The sequence below is a fragment of the Tupaia chinensis genome, unplaced genomic scaffold (genome assembly GCF_000334495.1).
Source record: "Tupaia chinensis unplaced genomic scaffold, TupChi_1.0 Scaffold000001_1, whole genome shotgun sequence".
NCBI lineage: Eukaryota > Metazoa > Chordata > Mammalia > Scandentia > Tupaiidae > Tupaia > Tupaia belangeri.
In genome coordinates, this window is record NW_006159427.1 from 650,951 (window position 1) to 665,787 (window position 14,837).

The 14,837-nt window shown below is 43.4% G+C and overlaps 1 protein-coding gene across 3 annotated transcripts in view; it reads left to right on the plus strand.

The window, feature by feature from the left end:
• ARMC3 (armadillo repeat containing 3) overlaps positions 1-14,837 on the plus strand; it is a 115,707-nt gene that overhangs the window by 67,407 nt on the left and 33,463 nt on the right. For all 3 annotated transcript variants that reach the window (XM_006139717.2, XM_027767713.1, XM_006139712.1), the window contains exons 11-13: positions 6,380-6,629; positions 10,612-10,748; positions 11,909-12,077. In XM_006139717.2, the coding sequence (XP_006139779.1) occupies positions 6,380-6,629; positions 10,612-10,748; positions 11,909-12,077 (556 nt within the window). The remainder of the gene's footprint in view (positions 1-6,379; positions 6,630-10,611; positions 10,749-11,908; positions 12,078-14,837) is intronic.

A 14,837-nucleotide genomic window follows, 5' to 3' on the forward strand; every position in this document is an offset into this window, starting at 1 on the left:
AGGGATGCTCATGGAGCGCCTCATTTGGTTGGGCATCGCCCCTTCTTGCAAACCTAAAGCTGAGCGCGCGCTTTTCCTCCTCCTCCACACCTGCCGAGGTTTCCTTCCTCACTTACTGTGAGTTGATTCAAAACAGTGAAAAATACATCCACCTTCTCAGCACTATATTTAAATAAGACTCACTATTACCTGTAAGAATTAGGTACCAGTGTAGATTAGCACTGAGGAGGAAGTGATTGACAAGGAGGGGCAGCGATGGTCACGGGTGACTTTGCAGAGGAAGGGACAGTGGAGCAGGGACCGAAGAACAAACTGGTTTTTCAGACAGTGTGGGAGATCTGGGAAAGGGTGTTTGGGGCAATAGGAACCTAGACACAGACACGATATAGCGTGGCGTTTGCAGCGAGCCAGAAATAGACACTCTCCGTGAAATTTGTGTAATATGCTCAGTGGTGTTCTTCGTCCCCATTCTGTAAGTGCTTTTTTGTTGCGGGGCTTAGGGATTTAAGTGAAAAGCTGTGAATTCCATTCTACCACAAGTGCTGTAAAACAGTATTTTTAAATGGTTGCTTTTCTCTGGTTGTGAACATGTGTGCCAAAACATCATTTCATAAACAAAAAGAAATGTAGCTATTTTAGCCAACAAATGCTCTGAGCTCATGTGAAAAAGATAACTAGTCTGAGGACCAAGAAATGCTTCCTGGAGGAAGAGACATTTGTGCCAAATTATGAAAGATGAACAGGAATTATCCAGGGGGAAGAGTATGTCAGGAAGTGGGAACAGCAGATGGGCTGCCCTGAGGTGAGAAAGAGCCTGGCATAAGGAAATTTGCCAGGGAGACCGAGAGCGCGGAGCAGCAGGAAGAGGTGGAGGGGCTCGTGGGCTGGTGAGGGAGGCAGGGCCGCTCCTGAGGGGCAGTAGAAGCTAGGTGAGAAATACAGGGTGAGGAGAAATCGGGAGCCATGAAAATGGTAAGCGAGGGCACAGTATGACGGCATTTACAATTCTGAAATTTACCATTGCTTTAGCTATTCGATGGAGAAAGGACTGGAGAGGGCAGGGAGAGACGCTGTTAGGAAATTATTTCTATCAGGCCACAAGAGAGTGTGTTGGATGGGGTTCAGTGGGAAGACGGAGAAAAGGGAGACGCTTGAGAAATATGGAGGAAAATAGCGCTTGGTAACCCACTGAATACACACCACACACCGGACTCCACCTCTGTTTATGTATATTGAATGATATAAGTAGATTTTTTTTATAGTCCCATATTTTTTTTAGAGTTCTTTTTTTCAATTTACATTTTAAATTCTTACTTGATTAAACTCCAACTGGATGGAGAGTAGTGATAGTAAATATCAGAAAATATTTTCAAGTTATCATGATGACATATGGCCCTCTAATTCTGGGTTTTTCTAACAAAGCAGTTTGACTTCTGTCCCATTCACTTGGATACTGCTATCCTATTTGGGAAACTGCAATGTGTTTTAAAAATATGACAGGCCTCAGCTTGTGTACATAGTAGAGACAGGGAAAAAGAAAACAAAACGTCTTGGGTTTGAAAGAAACAAAATTAATGCAATTCTTTTTCTTTTTTTTTTTCTAAGTAGAGATTCTGCACTCTATTTCTATAAATGAAATAAGTTGGTTTGTTTTGTTTTGTTTGTTTTTGTCAGGGAAGAAGAATAGTTTGATTTTCCACAACGGAACGTTAATCTTTGTTGCTCTTTTTAGACTTAGAGTCAAATGTGGCCAGTCCTGGGCAGACAGGTCCAGGTCCTGCGGGGCCTTCTTCCCAGCTGCACACATATAGCTAGTCTCTGTGCTGGTCGTTATGCCTGATTTAGGAACAGCTACATTCCACTGCGTGCTAGAAGCTTCGGCTCTTTAGATGGTATGTTTTGACGTACTTCCCTTTACTGTCTCCATAAAGAGCAAAGAAAAGAGCAGAAAGAAGGTCGAGAGAGACATGAACCAAGGCAAAATACACATCCGTGCACAGCAAAGAAAGAAGCCAATCTTTCTTGAGAGGCTGAGCACTAAGGTGCCCCTGGTAGAAATTTCTGTATTTCTTTCTTTTTTTTTTTTTTTTTTTAGAGGTTTTTGCTATAGGGTACGTCCGCTCACCAGAAAGAGAGAGACAGAGAGACAGAAAGCGAGCAATCACCCCCCAGGGAGGATGGCCACGCTGCAATCCCTTCTCCTCCATTCTCCTCTTGGGATCTTGGGCATGCATGCACACGCGCCCAGCGTGAGTTTAAGCCACCGGGTCCAGGACTCGAACCACGGTCGACTACATGGGAGTTCAGCGACATAGCCATTATGCTAACTACTAGTCCCAAAATTTCTGTATTTCTATGACCCAATTGTTGTTAGTTTTTACTTTGTTTGTTTGTTTTCACTTTCTTAGTTTCCAAGAGAACCAAAAGCTAATACAGCTATAATATGCAAAAATAATCATCAATATAAAAATAAATTAATAATAAAACAACTCATCTAAACTATAGTGGATTCTGATTCTATAGGCACCTTTAATTTTCCAAAAAGTCCCTGATGCACATGAAAGACAAAGTCTTTGGAGCTTATGGGAGAACATTTACTTGAAATTCTCTGGCTGTGATCATGAGTGTCACTGAAATACCTTAATTCTCTTCATTCTCCGAGACATTTTAAAAAGTGAGCCTTGTCAGGGCCAGCAGGTGGCATGGTGGTTAAAGTGCTGGACTCCCACATGGTCAACTGCAGTTTGGACCTGGTGGCTTCAAAATCATGCCGGGCGTGTGCGTGTACATGCCTAAAATCCCAGGAGGAGAAGACTGTGGCATGGCCATCACCTCTGTGGGGTGATTTCTCACTTTCTCTTTCTCTCTCTGTCCCTCTGTCTCTCTTTTTCTCTCCAGTGAGCACACAGGCCCCATGGCAAAAAAAAAAAAAAAAAAAGTGAACACTGTCAAAGGACAAACCACCAAGTGACAAAAGATGCATGCATTTTGGCCAAGGAATGTTTAAAATGATTTAAAAATACAAACTATCGGTCTAAGGTACTGTTTGCATTAATGCCTGAAAAATAACAACAGAAAAAAAAATGATTTGGAAAGGTTTAAGTATGTATACATATAATTCATCAGAAAATAAGCATAATTTAAAATCCTTACTGGAAGTTTCTTAAAAATTCAATGTTTCAACTATAAAAATATGTAAGTAAAATTATGAATTATAATCAACTATGGTATTATGCAGAGAGACCAAATTTTCCCTTATTCACAGAACTAAATGACTACCATGCCCATTAATAAGAGGAGAGAGAACTAAAATTGAAATTATCTTAAAAGTGTTTATGTTAGGGCCAGCAGGTGGCATGGAAGTTAAGGTGCTGGATCCTACATGGCTGACTAAGCAGTCTGAGTCCCAGACCTGGTGACTTGAAAATCACACATGCGTGTGAATGTCCAAAATCCTGAGAGGAGAATGGAGGAGAAGGGATTAACATGTGGCCATACTCCTGGAGAGTGGTTTCTCACTGTCTCTCTCTCTCTCTCTGTCTCTCTCTCTTTGGTGAGCACAGAGTAACTAGAAATGGTTTATTTTATCCCTGAGGATAGGGGGTAATTAAATGCTGACCCCCAGGCTATTGAGATTCAGAGCCTGCCACCATTTTTAGGTGAGAAATCTTGGTTGCATGTTATCTAGCCAAGTTGTAACTTTAAGGGATGCCTTCCCAGAGAAAGAACGGGAGATGCCCCGAGACAGGCTGACTGCACACTGAGGGCTGGAGAAGAGGTAGAAAGGTAGCTAGGCAGTGGTGTGGCAGTTAAGGTGCTGGACATTCCCACATGGCTGACCAAGGTTTGAGTCCTGAACCTGGTGGTTTGCTTTCTCACTACCCCTCACTCTCTCTGTGTCTCTCTGGTCAAATTAAAATAAATGAATGAATAGATACAATTAAATATTTAACAACAACAACAACAAAAAAGGGAGCTAGGCTTGGGACAACGTGGTGTGTGTCAGTCACCAGCTGGTCACAGCGGTAACCCCGGAGGCGGGAGGTAGCCTTCCGTGGCTAATGCTGCCCACACCCTGCATTCTTGGAGCTGCCTCCTCTACTCTTCACTCCTGTCCGTCCCTGCTCCTCCGCCTCCTTCAGAGCCAGTTGTACCGCAATACCTGGCTCCCTTCTCCCAGGGTCACCGTTCTCCTGGTCGAAATGTTTTCTTCTCTCTGATGGACAATTGTCGTAACTTTTTTTTTTTTGGAGAGGTTTTTGCTACAGGGCGCGTGCGCTTGCCAGACAGACAGAGAGAGACAGAGAGACAGAAAGAGAGAAATCACCCCCAGGGGGGATGGCCACGCTGCAATCCCTTCTCCTCTGTCTCGCGATCTTGGGTACGCATGCACACGCGCCCGGTGTGAGTTTAAGCCACCGGGTCCGGGACTCGAACTGCGGTCGGCTACGTGGGAGTCCAGCGACATAGCCATTACGCTAACTGCTGGCCCCAATTGTCGTAACTTCTCTCCCCCTTCACAATCAGCACATTGGAACAACAGTACTCTATTATTTCATTGGAGTACGGGGTGATGGGCTAAATTGTGGAACTCGAACTTGGGTTATCGTATGATCCTAAGTGGAAGAACAATTGAGTCAAATATAAGCAGAGGCCAGACTCTGTCTTTGGGAAGAGCAAGGAAGTGGGGGTGGAGAGACATGAGAATATGGGGAAAATGTTCAGTGCCGTTTTTCTTATTAAAAAGCTTCATCCAAAAAAAGTTTGTATTATTGAAGTCTTAAGTACTTTTTTATGATCTTGAGGACCCCTATTCCTATGATAATTTAAATGAATTTTTTATGCGAGAGAGTGCATGTATGCACACAAAACAGAGTGAGAGAGAGAGAGAGAGATCTTCTCAGTAAGGTCTGGTCTCACTGCAAGCCTTTCCCCTCACTTCTCCATTCCCTCGGGATCCAGAGAATGTACACATGTGCCTGGCATGTTATTCAAGCTGCTGGGGCCAGGATTTGAACCAGGATAGCCATGTGGAACCTGACCGCTGTGCTACAGAGCCAGCCCTAAATGGATTTTTCCCCCCATAGGGAGTGTGCACCTGCCAGAGAGAGACAGTGAGAGGGAAAGTGAGAAATCACCCCCCAGGGGGGGATGGCCACACTGCCACAATCCGTTCTCCTCCATTTCTCTCCTAGGATATTGAGCACACATGCACATATGCCCGGTGTGACTTTTAAGCCACCAGGTCCAGAACTTAAACCGTGGTTGGCCGTGTGGGAGTCCAGCACTTTAAGCATCATGCCATCTGCTGGCCCTCTAAATGATATTTTTATTTTTAAAAAATGTATTCATCATCATTTTTTAAATTTAATTTGACCAGAAAGAGAGAGAGAAAGAAAGAAAGAGAGAGAGAGAAAGTGAGAAGGCAAGCTGCCAGGTCCGGACTCGAACTGTGGTCAGCCACGTAGGAGTCCAGCACTCCTTAGCCTCCATGCCACCTGCCCTTAAATGGATTTTGAACACATATCTTTCTTTAAAGCTGGGATACTGTGTATATCCTACTGCTTGGGACTTATTTAAAAGCAATTTCAAACATTTAAAAACATAATGAAATCATTTCCCACTCATTAAAATGCTGTAATTCATGTTTTTACTATCTTATGAGCTTTTAAAGTGATTAAAAAAGCAAGAGGTAGAGAAAGTACTGTTTTCTTAAAAGAAGATTTGGGCTTTCTAATTGTGAAAAAATGTTGTTAACGGGTAGCTGTAGCTTTTCTTATACTAGAAATAGGAAATTTAATGACGGAATCTGCCTACATTACTAAAATTATCTATTTATATTAACATCATGACTTTGATCTCTAATGTTTAATTTGTAGAAGCAAAGTTCACGTGCAAAATTATTTGCTGGTGTCAAACATGTTAACGTGTGCCCACAGTTAATGACCTAATTTAAAGAAAGGAAGATAGGCTGAAGAATTTTAACCTAAATCAGGAGTTCCCATGCTCACTCACTCCCTCTATTTAAGGCTTCATTTTCCTAATAGTTAAGAATATTGTAATAGACTTTCTTGGAAAATAATTTCTTGGTCTTAAAAATAAGACTAAGCAAAAACATTCACAGCTGTAAGACGGTTTCTAAGAAGTGATAGTCATATATATTTTTGAGAACCAGAAGGTTGTAAAATTGAAATTCATTCACACCTGAAATTTTCCCAGACTTCATTGAAATCACTCCATTCTGAGTTCATTGCGTGGCAAATTAATTTCTCTCTCAAATTGGCTTTCTGAACTCATTTGTTTTATAAGCTCAGTGGCAGGCTAAAGTTAATTTCTGGAACACAGATGAACCGCGTTCATTTCTCCTTCATTTACCCAGTGCTGCTGCTGAGGCCGATGGTATCGATCCGTTAATAAACACTTTGTCTAGTAAACGAGATGGAGCCATTGCCAACGCTGCCACGGTCCTAACAAACATGGCAATGCAGGAGCCCCTGCGCGTGAGCATCCAGAGCCGTGACGTCATGCACGCCATCATCGGCCCGCTGCGCTCTGCCAACACAGTCGTACAGAGCAAAGCTGCACTCATGGTTGCTGCAACTGCGTGTGACGTTGAGGCCCGGACAGAGGTGAGAGTTGTGATAGCATTTTTTTTTTTTCATTTTTCTGGTTGGTACATACTGGTAGATTAATTTGAAACAGCATTTGAATGTATCCATCATTTGGCTCCTTCCAAAATTGGTACAACACTTTGGAAAACAAATAGGCATTTTTTTTAGCAAAGAAGGTAAGCAAACTCTGTAACCCAGAAGTTCTGTTGTTTAGGTGCATACTTAAGGGAGTCCCTCACCTCTGTGCACCAGGAAGCGTGGCTTACACTATCTAAACAGCTGGAAACAAACCAATTGCCCAGCTGTTAAAAGACAGCATAAGCACAGTGTGGTGTATTCATTCAGTGAGATCCTGTGTTAGTAAAAATGAATGGACTACAGCTACAGACAGCAACAGGGATGAATTGCATGAACATTCTGCTGAGTAAATGCAAGTTGCAGAAGAACACATACTTCTGATTTCATTTACGTGTGTTCAAAAATCTGCAAAACGGGGCCAGACAGTGGCAGTGGTGAAGCACGATGCTCTGGGAGGCAGACGCACATTGAGAAGGTTAACAGTTCATATCTGGAGCCCACTCTGAGCATACCTGGCTTCTGTGTGCCCATAACCTCGGGTGGGCTGAAGCTGAAGGTGATCACAGCATCAAGACCATGTCGGTGGTTCTCTCTCTGTCTCTCTCCCCTCACTTATGGAAGTAATAAAGAAACTTGAAAAGAATGCAAAGCCAAGTAATATATTTTTAAGTCATATATACATAAAAATTTAAACCACAACAAAAAGTGAGGAAGTGATTAATTCCAAATTCAAGAAAGTGGTGGCCTCTGAAGAGAGTTAGAGGGTGGCTATGGCTGGGCAGGAAACACAGAGATTAAAGTCACTGAAATGTGTCATTTCATTTTTTTTTTTTTTTGGAGAGGTTTTTTCACTATAGGGCGCGTGCGCTCGCCAGACAGACAGAGAGAGACATAGACATAGAGATAGAAAGCGAGAAATCACCCCCCAGGGGGATGGTCACGCCGCAATCCCTTCTCCTCCATTCTCCTCTTGGGATCTTGGGCACGCACGCACACACGCCCGGCGTGAGTCTTAAGCCACCGGGTCCGGGACATGAACCGCGGTCGACTACGTGGGAGTCCAGCAACATAGCCGTTACGCTAACTGCTGGTTCCCTGAAATGCGTCATTTCTTTATGGGGTGCCTTTTACTAGGGTTCTTGAAAGTACTCATGAGTTACATATACTCTTATATTTCTTTTCTATTTCATCATCTTAAAACACACAATAGCATTAACATTTTCTTGATACTTTGGAGATTTCTATTAAATCTTCGTAAAACCTGACATAAACTCACACACATTCTTTTTCTCTCACTTTTTTCGTATGTCAGCATGACACTCATTCAAACAGCCTGGAACTTCTTTCCTCTCTCCCCAGTAAAAATAACAAAAGCTAACATTTATTGAGCGCCTACAATGTACCATGCACAGTGCTAAGCACTTCACATGCAATTCAGCCTCACGTGAAATAGAAATGCTTATCACCCCCATTTTACAAGTAAGGAAATTAGGCTTAAAGAAATGCAAGGACCTTCAGAAAGTTTGTAGGAATGCATAGTCTGAGAAAGCTATAAATGGGTTTCCCAATATTTTTTCAACAAAATAAACTTGTCCTTTAATTCCATTTTTCTACGAGTTTTTTGACATCTGCTCTTAATGTGCTCACAGCAGAGCTGGTACGTGGCAGATCAGGAATACGAGAGCTCATCTCGCTAAATCCAGAGCCCGGACTTCACGCTGTGTCTGTCGGACAACTATTAATGCCTCGTCTTTGTGCTTCTGTCTCTCGACTCTGTCCACTCCTATCCCTTCTTTTTTCCCATTGACTGAGTTCCTTTGTATCCACCCAGTCAGGTAGTAAGAGAGTCACCAGATATCTGCTTACCAATTGTTGAATAATTTTATACATGAGTAAGTTCTTTTAATTCTGTAATTAATGTAGTTTCATCCAATTCTCTTCATTTTCTTCTCTTCCTCTTTGGAGAAATGAAGAGAAGACATTGTGGGTTTTCATTTGTTTGTTTATTTAGGTTTTTCCCATAGGGTATGTGTGCTTGCCAGAGAGAGAGAGAGAAAGATCGTGAGAGGGAAAGTGAGAAATCCACCTTCTACTTCCCACCCCCCGTGGGGATGGCCATGCTGCAATCCCTTCACTTCCAATGACCTCTTGGAAGTTTGGGCATACACACATGTGCCTGGCGTTTATGTTCAAGCTCCCTGTCCAGGACTCAAACCACAGTCGGCTGTGTGGAGTACAGCGCCTTAACCATCATGCCACTCAGAAAGACATGGTAAGGAGAGCCAAGAAGAATCTTTTTCTAGAGAATTGCTTTGGTATTGCCTTGGCCACTCAATGACCTGGCACCAGTCTCCAGTGACACAGGTGTGCTTGCCTGCATCAAATCCTCCTGCCCCAGTTTCAGGGACCATGTGAGTTTCCTATTGCTGCCGAAAGGAATTATCACCTCAAATGGCTACAGCAATATGAACCTACAGTCTTACAGATTGGAGGTCAGAAGTCTGAAATGAGTCTTACAAACTAGAATCAAGGCGGCGGCGGAGCCGCATTCCTTCTGGAGGTGTTAGGGGGAATCTGTTCCCTTGCCTCGTCCAGTTTCTAGGAGCTGCCTGCATTGCTTGGCTTGTGGCCCCCATCTTTAAAGAACAGCACTCCAAGCTCTGCTTCCGTTTCCTTCTTGTGCGTCTGGGAGGCTTGTCTCCTTCTTTAGCCACGTGAATAATCCAGAATAATCTAATCTCAAAACTCCCTTAATTTGCATCAGCAAAGTCCCTTCCAGGCATAAAGTCACCTTTGGGGGACGTTATTACCCTATGGCATGGTCAGGAGAGCCCTCAGTGTTCAGGAGCAGTGGAACTGAGCAGAGGGCACCCTATGGGTGGGCAGTGAGAAGACTGGTGCTTTCCCCAGGCCCCAGTTCACTATAATCCTGAGGCCCTCTCTCTTCTTTACTTCAAACAGAAAACGGGGCTCCTGTCTGTAAGTTACTGTATGTGCGATAGATTTTCCCCCTAAATTTAATAAATCTAAATATGGACACATTATTAAATGTTTTTACATAGCTAAAATTTTTTCACAATCAAATAATGAGATTATAAAAAGCACGAATGTTTGTAACCTAGACCCTTTATGTGTAACATTTTGGTTTCTGGGCAGGCACAGAAAGCCAGTGGTTAAGGGAGCTGAGTCCCACAGGGCTGATCACAGTTTGAAACTCAGCTCTAGGGACCAGCAGTTGGCATGATAGCTATGTCGCTGGACTTCCACGTAGTTGACCATGGTTCGAGTCCCGGACCCGGTGGGTTAAACTCATGCCGGGCGCGTGTGCGTGCATGCCCAAGATCCTGAGAGGAGAATGAAGGAGAAGGGATTGCAGCGTGGCCATCCGCCCTGGGGGGTGATTTCTCGCTTTCTGTCTCTCTGTCTCTCTCTGTCTTTATGGAGAGCACACGCGCCCTATAGCAAAACCTCTCCAAAAAGAAAGAAAGAGGAAGAAAGAAAGAAAGAAAGGAAAAAGAAACCCTGCTCTGCTCTAGAGGCCAGGTACTTGCCTGAGCATGCTCCAAATCCTGACAGAACAGAGAGATGGAGAAGGAATTGCAGCATGACCATGCCCCTTTGGGGAATGCTTTTTTTTTTTTTTTTTTTTAGAATTATTTTACTTAACTTTATTTATTTATTTGACCAGAGAGAGACAGAAAGAGAGAGGGAAAGTGAGAAGGCAAGCCACCAGGTCCGTAATTTGAACCACAGTCAGTCATGTGGGAGTCCAGTGCCTTTAACTGCCAGGCCACCTGCCCACTTCAGGGGGATGCTTTTTTCCCTTTCCCTCTCTCTGTCTCTCTCCAGCAAGCACACGTGCCCTCTGGCAATTAAGGGGAAAGAAGAAAAGCTTTCACCACGTTTCGGTTTTCACTTTTAGTTAAGAAATTCTGGTGGGCTGGAGCCCCTCGTAGAGCTCCTGCAATCCAAGAACGAGGAAGTGAGGAGGCACGCGAGCTGGGCCGTGATGGTCTGTGCCGGCGACGAGCTGATGGCCACAGAATTATGCAGGCTCGGGTGAGTGGGAGTGGGAGACCAGGGTCGGACTCAGATGAAGATCTGGGGACAGAGAAGCACACTTGTCGGGCCTAAGGAAGGGCAAGGAGAGCCCACACTCAGTGCTCAGGAGTGGGGGTTGGCCACAGTGCGGGCCCTTGGTCCGGAGGGACTGCCTGGCTGCAGTGCATCCTTCCCTGCCCCTTCCCACCTGAGAGCGCCCTCCTGCCCTTTACAGAATCATCTTCGGTATTTCCCTTTCTGCTTCGTCTTGATAAATGCATTTCTTTCTTTGCCAAACACTACCCTGTTTGCTTCTCAACTTCAAAGCTAAGGTAGATGGGTTGAGCCAGGACTACCATCTCTGTTTTTTCCCAGCCCTCAGCCACTTGGTGTCACCAGAACTCCTGTGTAAGCACCTTCACCCAGTGGGTTCTCCTCCCAAACCACAGACGAGGGCGTGGCCGTTAGCATGTAAGCAAAGAGGGCGTCAAGGTTCCATAGGCAGGTTTACTCTAGTCATGGGTGACCATTTTTACCATTTTTTCTTATTAATTCTTTTTTTTTTTTGGAGAGGTTTTTGCTATAGGGCGCGTGTGCTCGCCAGAAAGACACAGAGAGACAGAGAGACAGAAAGCGAGAAGTCACCCCCCAGGGGGGATGGCCACGCACAATCCCTTCTTCTCCATTCTCCTCTGGGGATCTTGGGCATGCATGCACATGCACCTGGAGTGAGTTTAAGTCACCAGATCTGGGACTAGAACGGCAGTGGACTACATGGAAGTCCAGCAACATAGCCATTACGCTAACTGCTGGTCCCATGGGTGACTATTCTTGTTCTTCATTTGTTTGGTGAACCAAAAAAGTTAGAGCCCAATACCAATTTTTCTTTAAATGAACAAGAATTGCCCCCCCCCCGGCCCCGCCAAAATGTGTCCTTTTCACTGTTTGAACAAAAGTTACCCTATGGCGGGTGTATATGTTCTCAAGAAGAGCTGAATTCATACTTCTGCTAGTATCACTTTATCAAAAAGCGATAGGGAAGGCTTTAAGTTTTTTATCTCAAGTCTCAGTCAGGGTCTTAAGCAAACGGGACTCTTATTCAGGATCGTAAGTAACTCAGGAACTCAATGATGGACTGCTTATGTAATATAAATAATGCTTTTTGCTTTTATTGACAGGGCCTTAGATATCCTTGAGCAGATTAATCTATCATTAAGTAAAAAAAATAAATTCAGCGAGGCAGCTTATAACAAATTGCTCAACCACAATCTTTCCCTGAAATATAGCCAGACGGGCTACTTGTCATCGAGTAACATAATCAGTGATGGATTCTTTGATTACGGTCGGGTAAGTGGCTACTCTTATTTGTATTTTAGTATGTATGATGAGTATTTGTATTTAATCATCATGCCATTAAACTGCAATTATTTAACCACCTACCATAATTTACCTTCTATAAACAGAATTTTGAAAATCAGTTCTTCTTCCTTAACTTTGTCCATTTACAAGATTTTGCGTTTTTGTACAGTTTTAACTAGAATCTGACTACTGTACTTAAGTCAGCTTGGTAATGTCAATCTCAAGTTTTAGATAAGCTATAAAAGAAAGGACTTTTTAAAAAATAATTATTTATTGGGACCAGCAGATAGCATAATGGTTACAGTGTTGAACTCCCACATGGCCTTCCACAGTTCAGATCCTGGACTTGGAGGCTGGAAACTCATGCCAGGTGTGTGTGTGTGTGTGTGTGTGTGTGTGTGTGTGTGTGTGCCTGCCCAAGATCCCTGGGGGAGAATGGAGAAGGGTTTGTACCATGGGGCCATCCCTCGGGGGTTGGGGGGTGATTTCTCACTTTCTGTCTCTATGTCTCTGTCTCTCCAATGAGGGCAAGCGCCGTATAGCAAATATCTCTCCAAAAAAAAAAAGAAAAGAAAAGAAAAAGAAAAAAAGAATTGTTTATTTTATTTTATTTATTATTATTTTTTTTTAACTTGGTACAGGCACATGTGCTCACTAGAGAGAGACAGAGATGCCCTATAACAAAAATCTCTCTTAAAAAAAAAAAAAGGAACCAGCAGTTGGAGTAACGGCTATGTTGCTGGACTCCCATGTAGTTGACTGTGGTTTGAGTCTCAGACCTGGTAGCTTAAACTCACGCCGGGCGTGTGTGTATGCGTGCCCAAGATCCTGAGAGGAGAATAAAGGAGAAGGGGGATGGTGGCATAGCCATCCCCACTGGGGGGTTAGTTCTCGCTTTCTGTCTCTCTGTCTCTCTCTTTTTAGCAAGCACACGTGCCCTATAGCAAAAACCTCTCCAAATAAATAAATAAGGAGAATGGAGAGATTAAAAGAAATAACACACAAATCTCATTTTGGCAAAGCTAGGAAACAAATGTGATCCTCAGACTTCAAAAAATATTAAGGGTTGGGACCAGCAGATGGCATTACGGTTACGTGGCTGGACTCCCATGTAGTCGACCACAGTTCGAATTCCCAACAGTGCGGCTTAAACCACGCTGGGCGCGTGTGCGTGCATGCCCAAGATCCCGAGAGGAGAATGGAGGAGAAGGGATTGCGGCGTGGCCATTTCCCCTGGAGAGTGATTTCTCGCTTTCTGTCTCTCTGTCTCTCTCTGTCTTGTTGGCACATGCATGTGCCCTGTGGCAAAAACCTCTCCAAATAAATAAATAAATAAATAAATCTTAAGGGTTGCTGAAAGTCTCTGAGATTGATCAGAAGTTGTGCAGGAGGAAAAACATTAAAAAATAATAATAATAAAAAGGTGGAGGGAGAGAGAGAGCAAAGAACAAGAGAGCTCATGATGATGGTCTCAGAAAGCACTACCAACAATACAGACTCCCTGAGATGATGGGAGAACTCCAAAGTGAAAACGCTCTCTGCTTTGTTTGCCAGGAGCTCAGGCCTGGGGTAGGCAAGGCAGCAGAGGCCCTCCTTGACGGACTTGGTTCAGAGAAGCAAAGGAGACAAGGCCATGAAAGTTTCCCATAGCCGTGTCCCCCATGGGAACCCTTAATCCTGGTAACAGAGGATGCAAGAAATTTTGAATAATGAGAAATACCTCACTTAAACTTTACTCTGCCTCTTCCTTCTGCTTCTCCTGCAACCACCACACCTTGTAACACCCTGTGACACACACAGACCACTGAGAGATTGTTCCAAGGAAGTCTATCTCATTCAATGATGAATAATTTAAAAGAACTGATGCAACGTCACCACAAAAATGCTTTTAAAAAACTGCGGGATGGGCCAACCATTTGATTTTGCACGCTCAAAATCCTGACAGGATGGAGAAATGGAGAAGAGTTTGTGGTGTGACCACCCTCATTAGGTGGCCCTTCCTCCTTGTCCCCCCTCTCCCTCTGTCTCTTCCTGGTAGCTCCTATGGCCTCTGGCAGTTACAAACAAATAAACAAAAAATGAATTTTAAAAAGAAAGAAAACTGAGTGAGAGTAGAATACCCGCCAGGAAATTTCTGTAATAGATTGAAAAAAAAAATTTTTTTTTTATGTGAACTGACCTTTATTTTATTACCTTACCTACAAATCATGCATGAATGCCTTGAAATAAGTTTTATTTGAATAAACCCATTTTTACTCAGCAAAATTCAAAGGGGGAAACATTAGGCCTTCCTGGTGTAGGAAAAGCCTTTTGACAGTCCCTAAGTGATTTTCACAAAATAAAAAAATGGACCCTAGTCTTACAGAAGTTTTGGCTTAATTTTACCAAGCACCAAGATGGGCCACGATAGTTAAGGCAAGGCAGAGCCAAGCTCACAAAAAAGTTGCTAATCCAGCAATATATTGCAGTCTCAAAACAGCCACTGTTTATTTACTGACCAGATTACAGAAATAATCATGGTGGATACCTTAGTTCATCCTTCTAATAGGTCTGTTGATCTGGTCTTCCCTGTTGCCAGCATCTCCACCTTCTACAAAATGGGTGGTCTTTTTCTTCATTCCACCTCGTGGAGAAGATAATTTGAAGGGCCACAGGAAGTTATTTGCTTCTTTGAAGCGTTTTCTAACAGTATAGATTTCAGGAATCAGATCTTCCATGCAGATGATGCCAAATTTAACAAGAGATCGA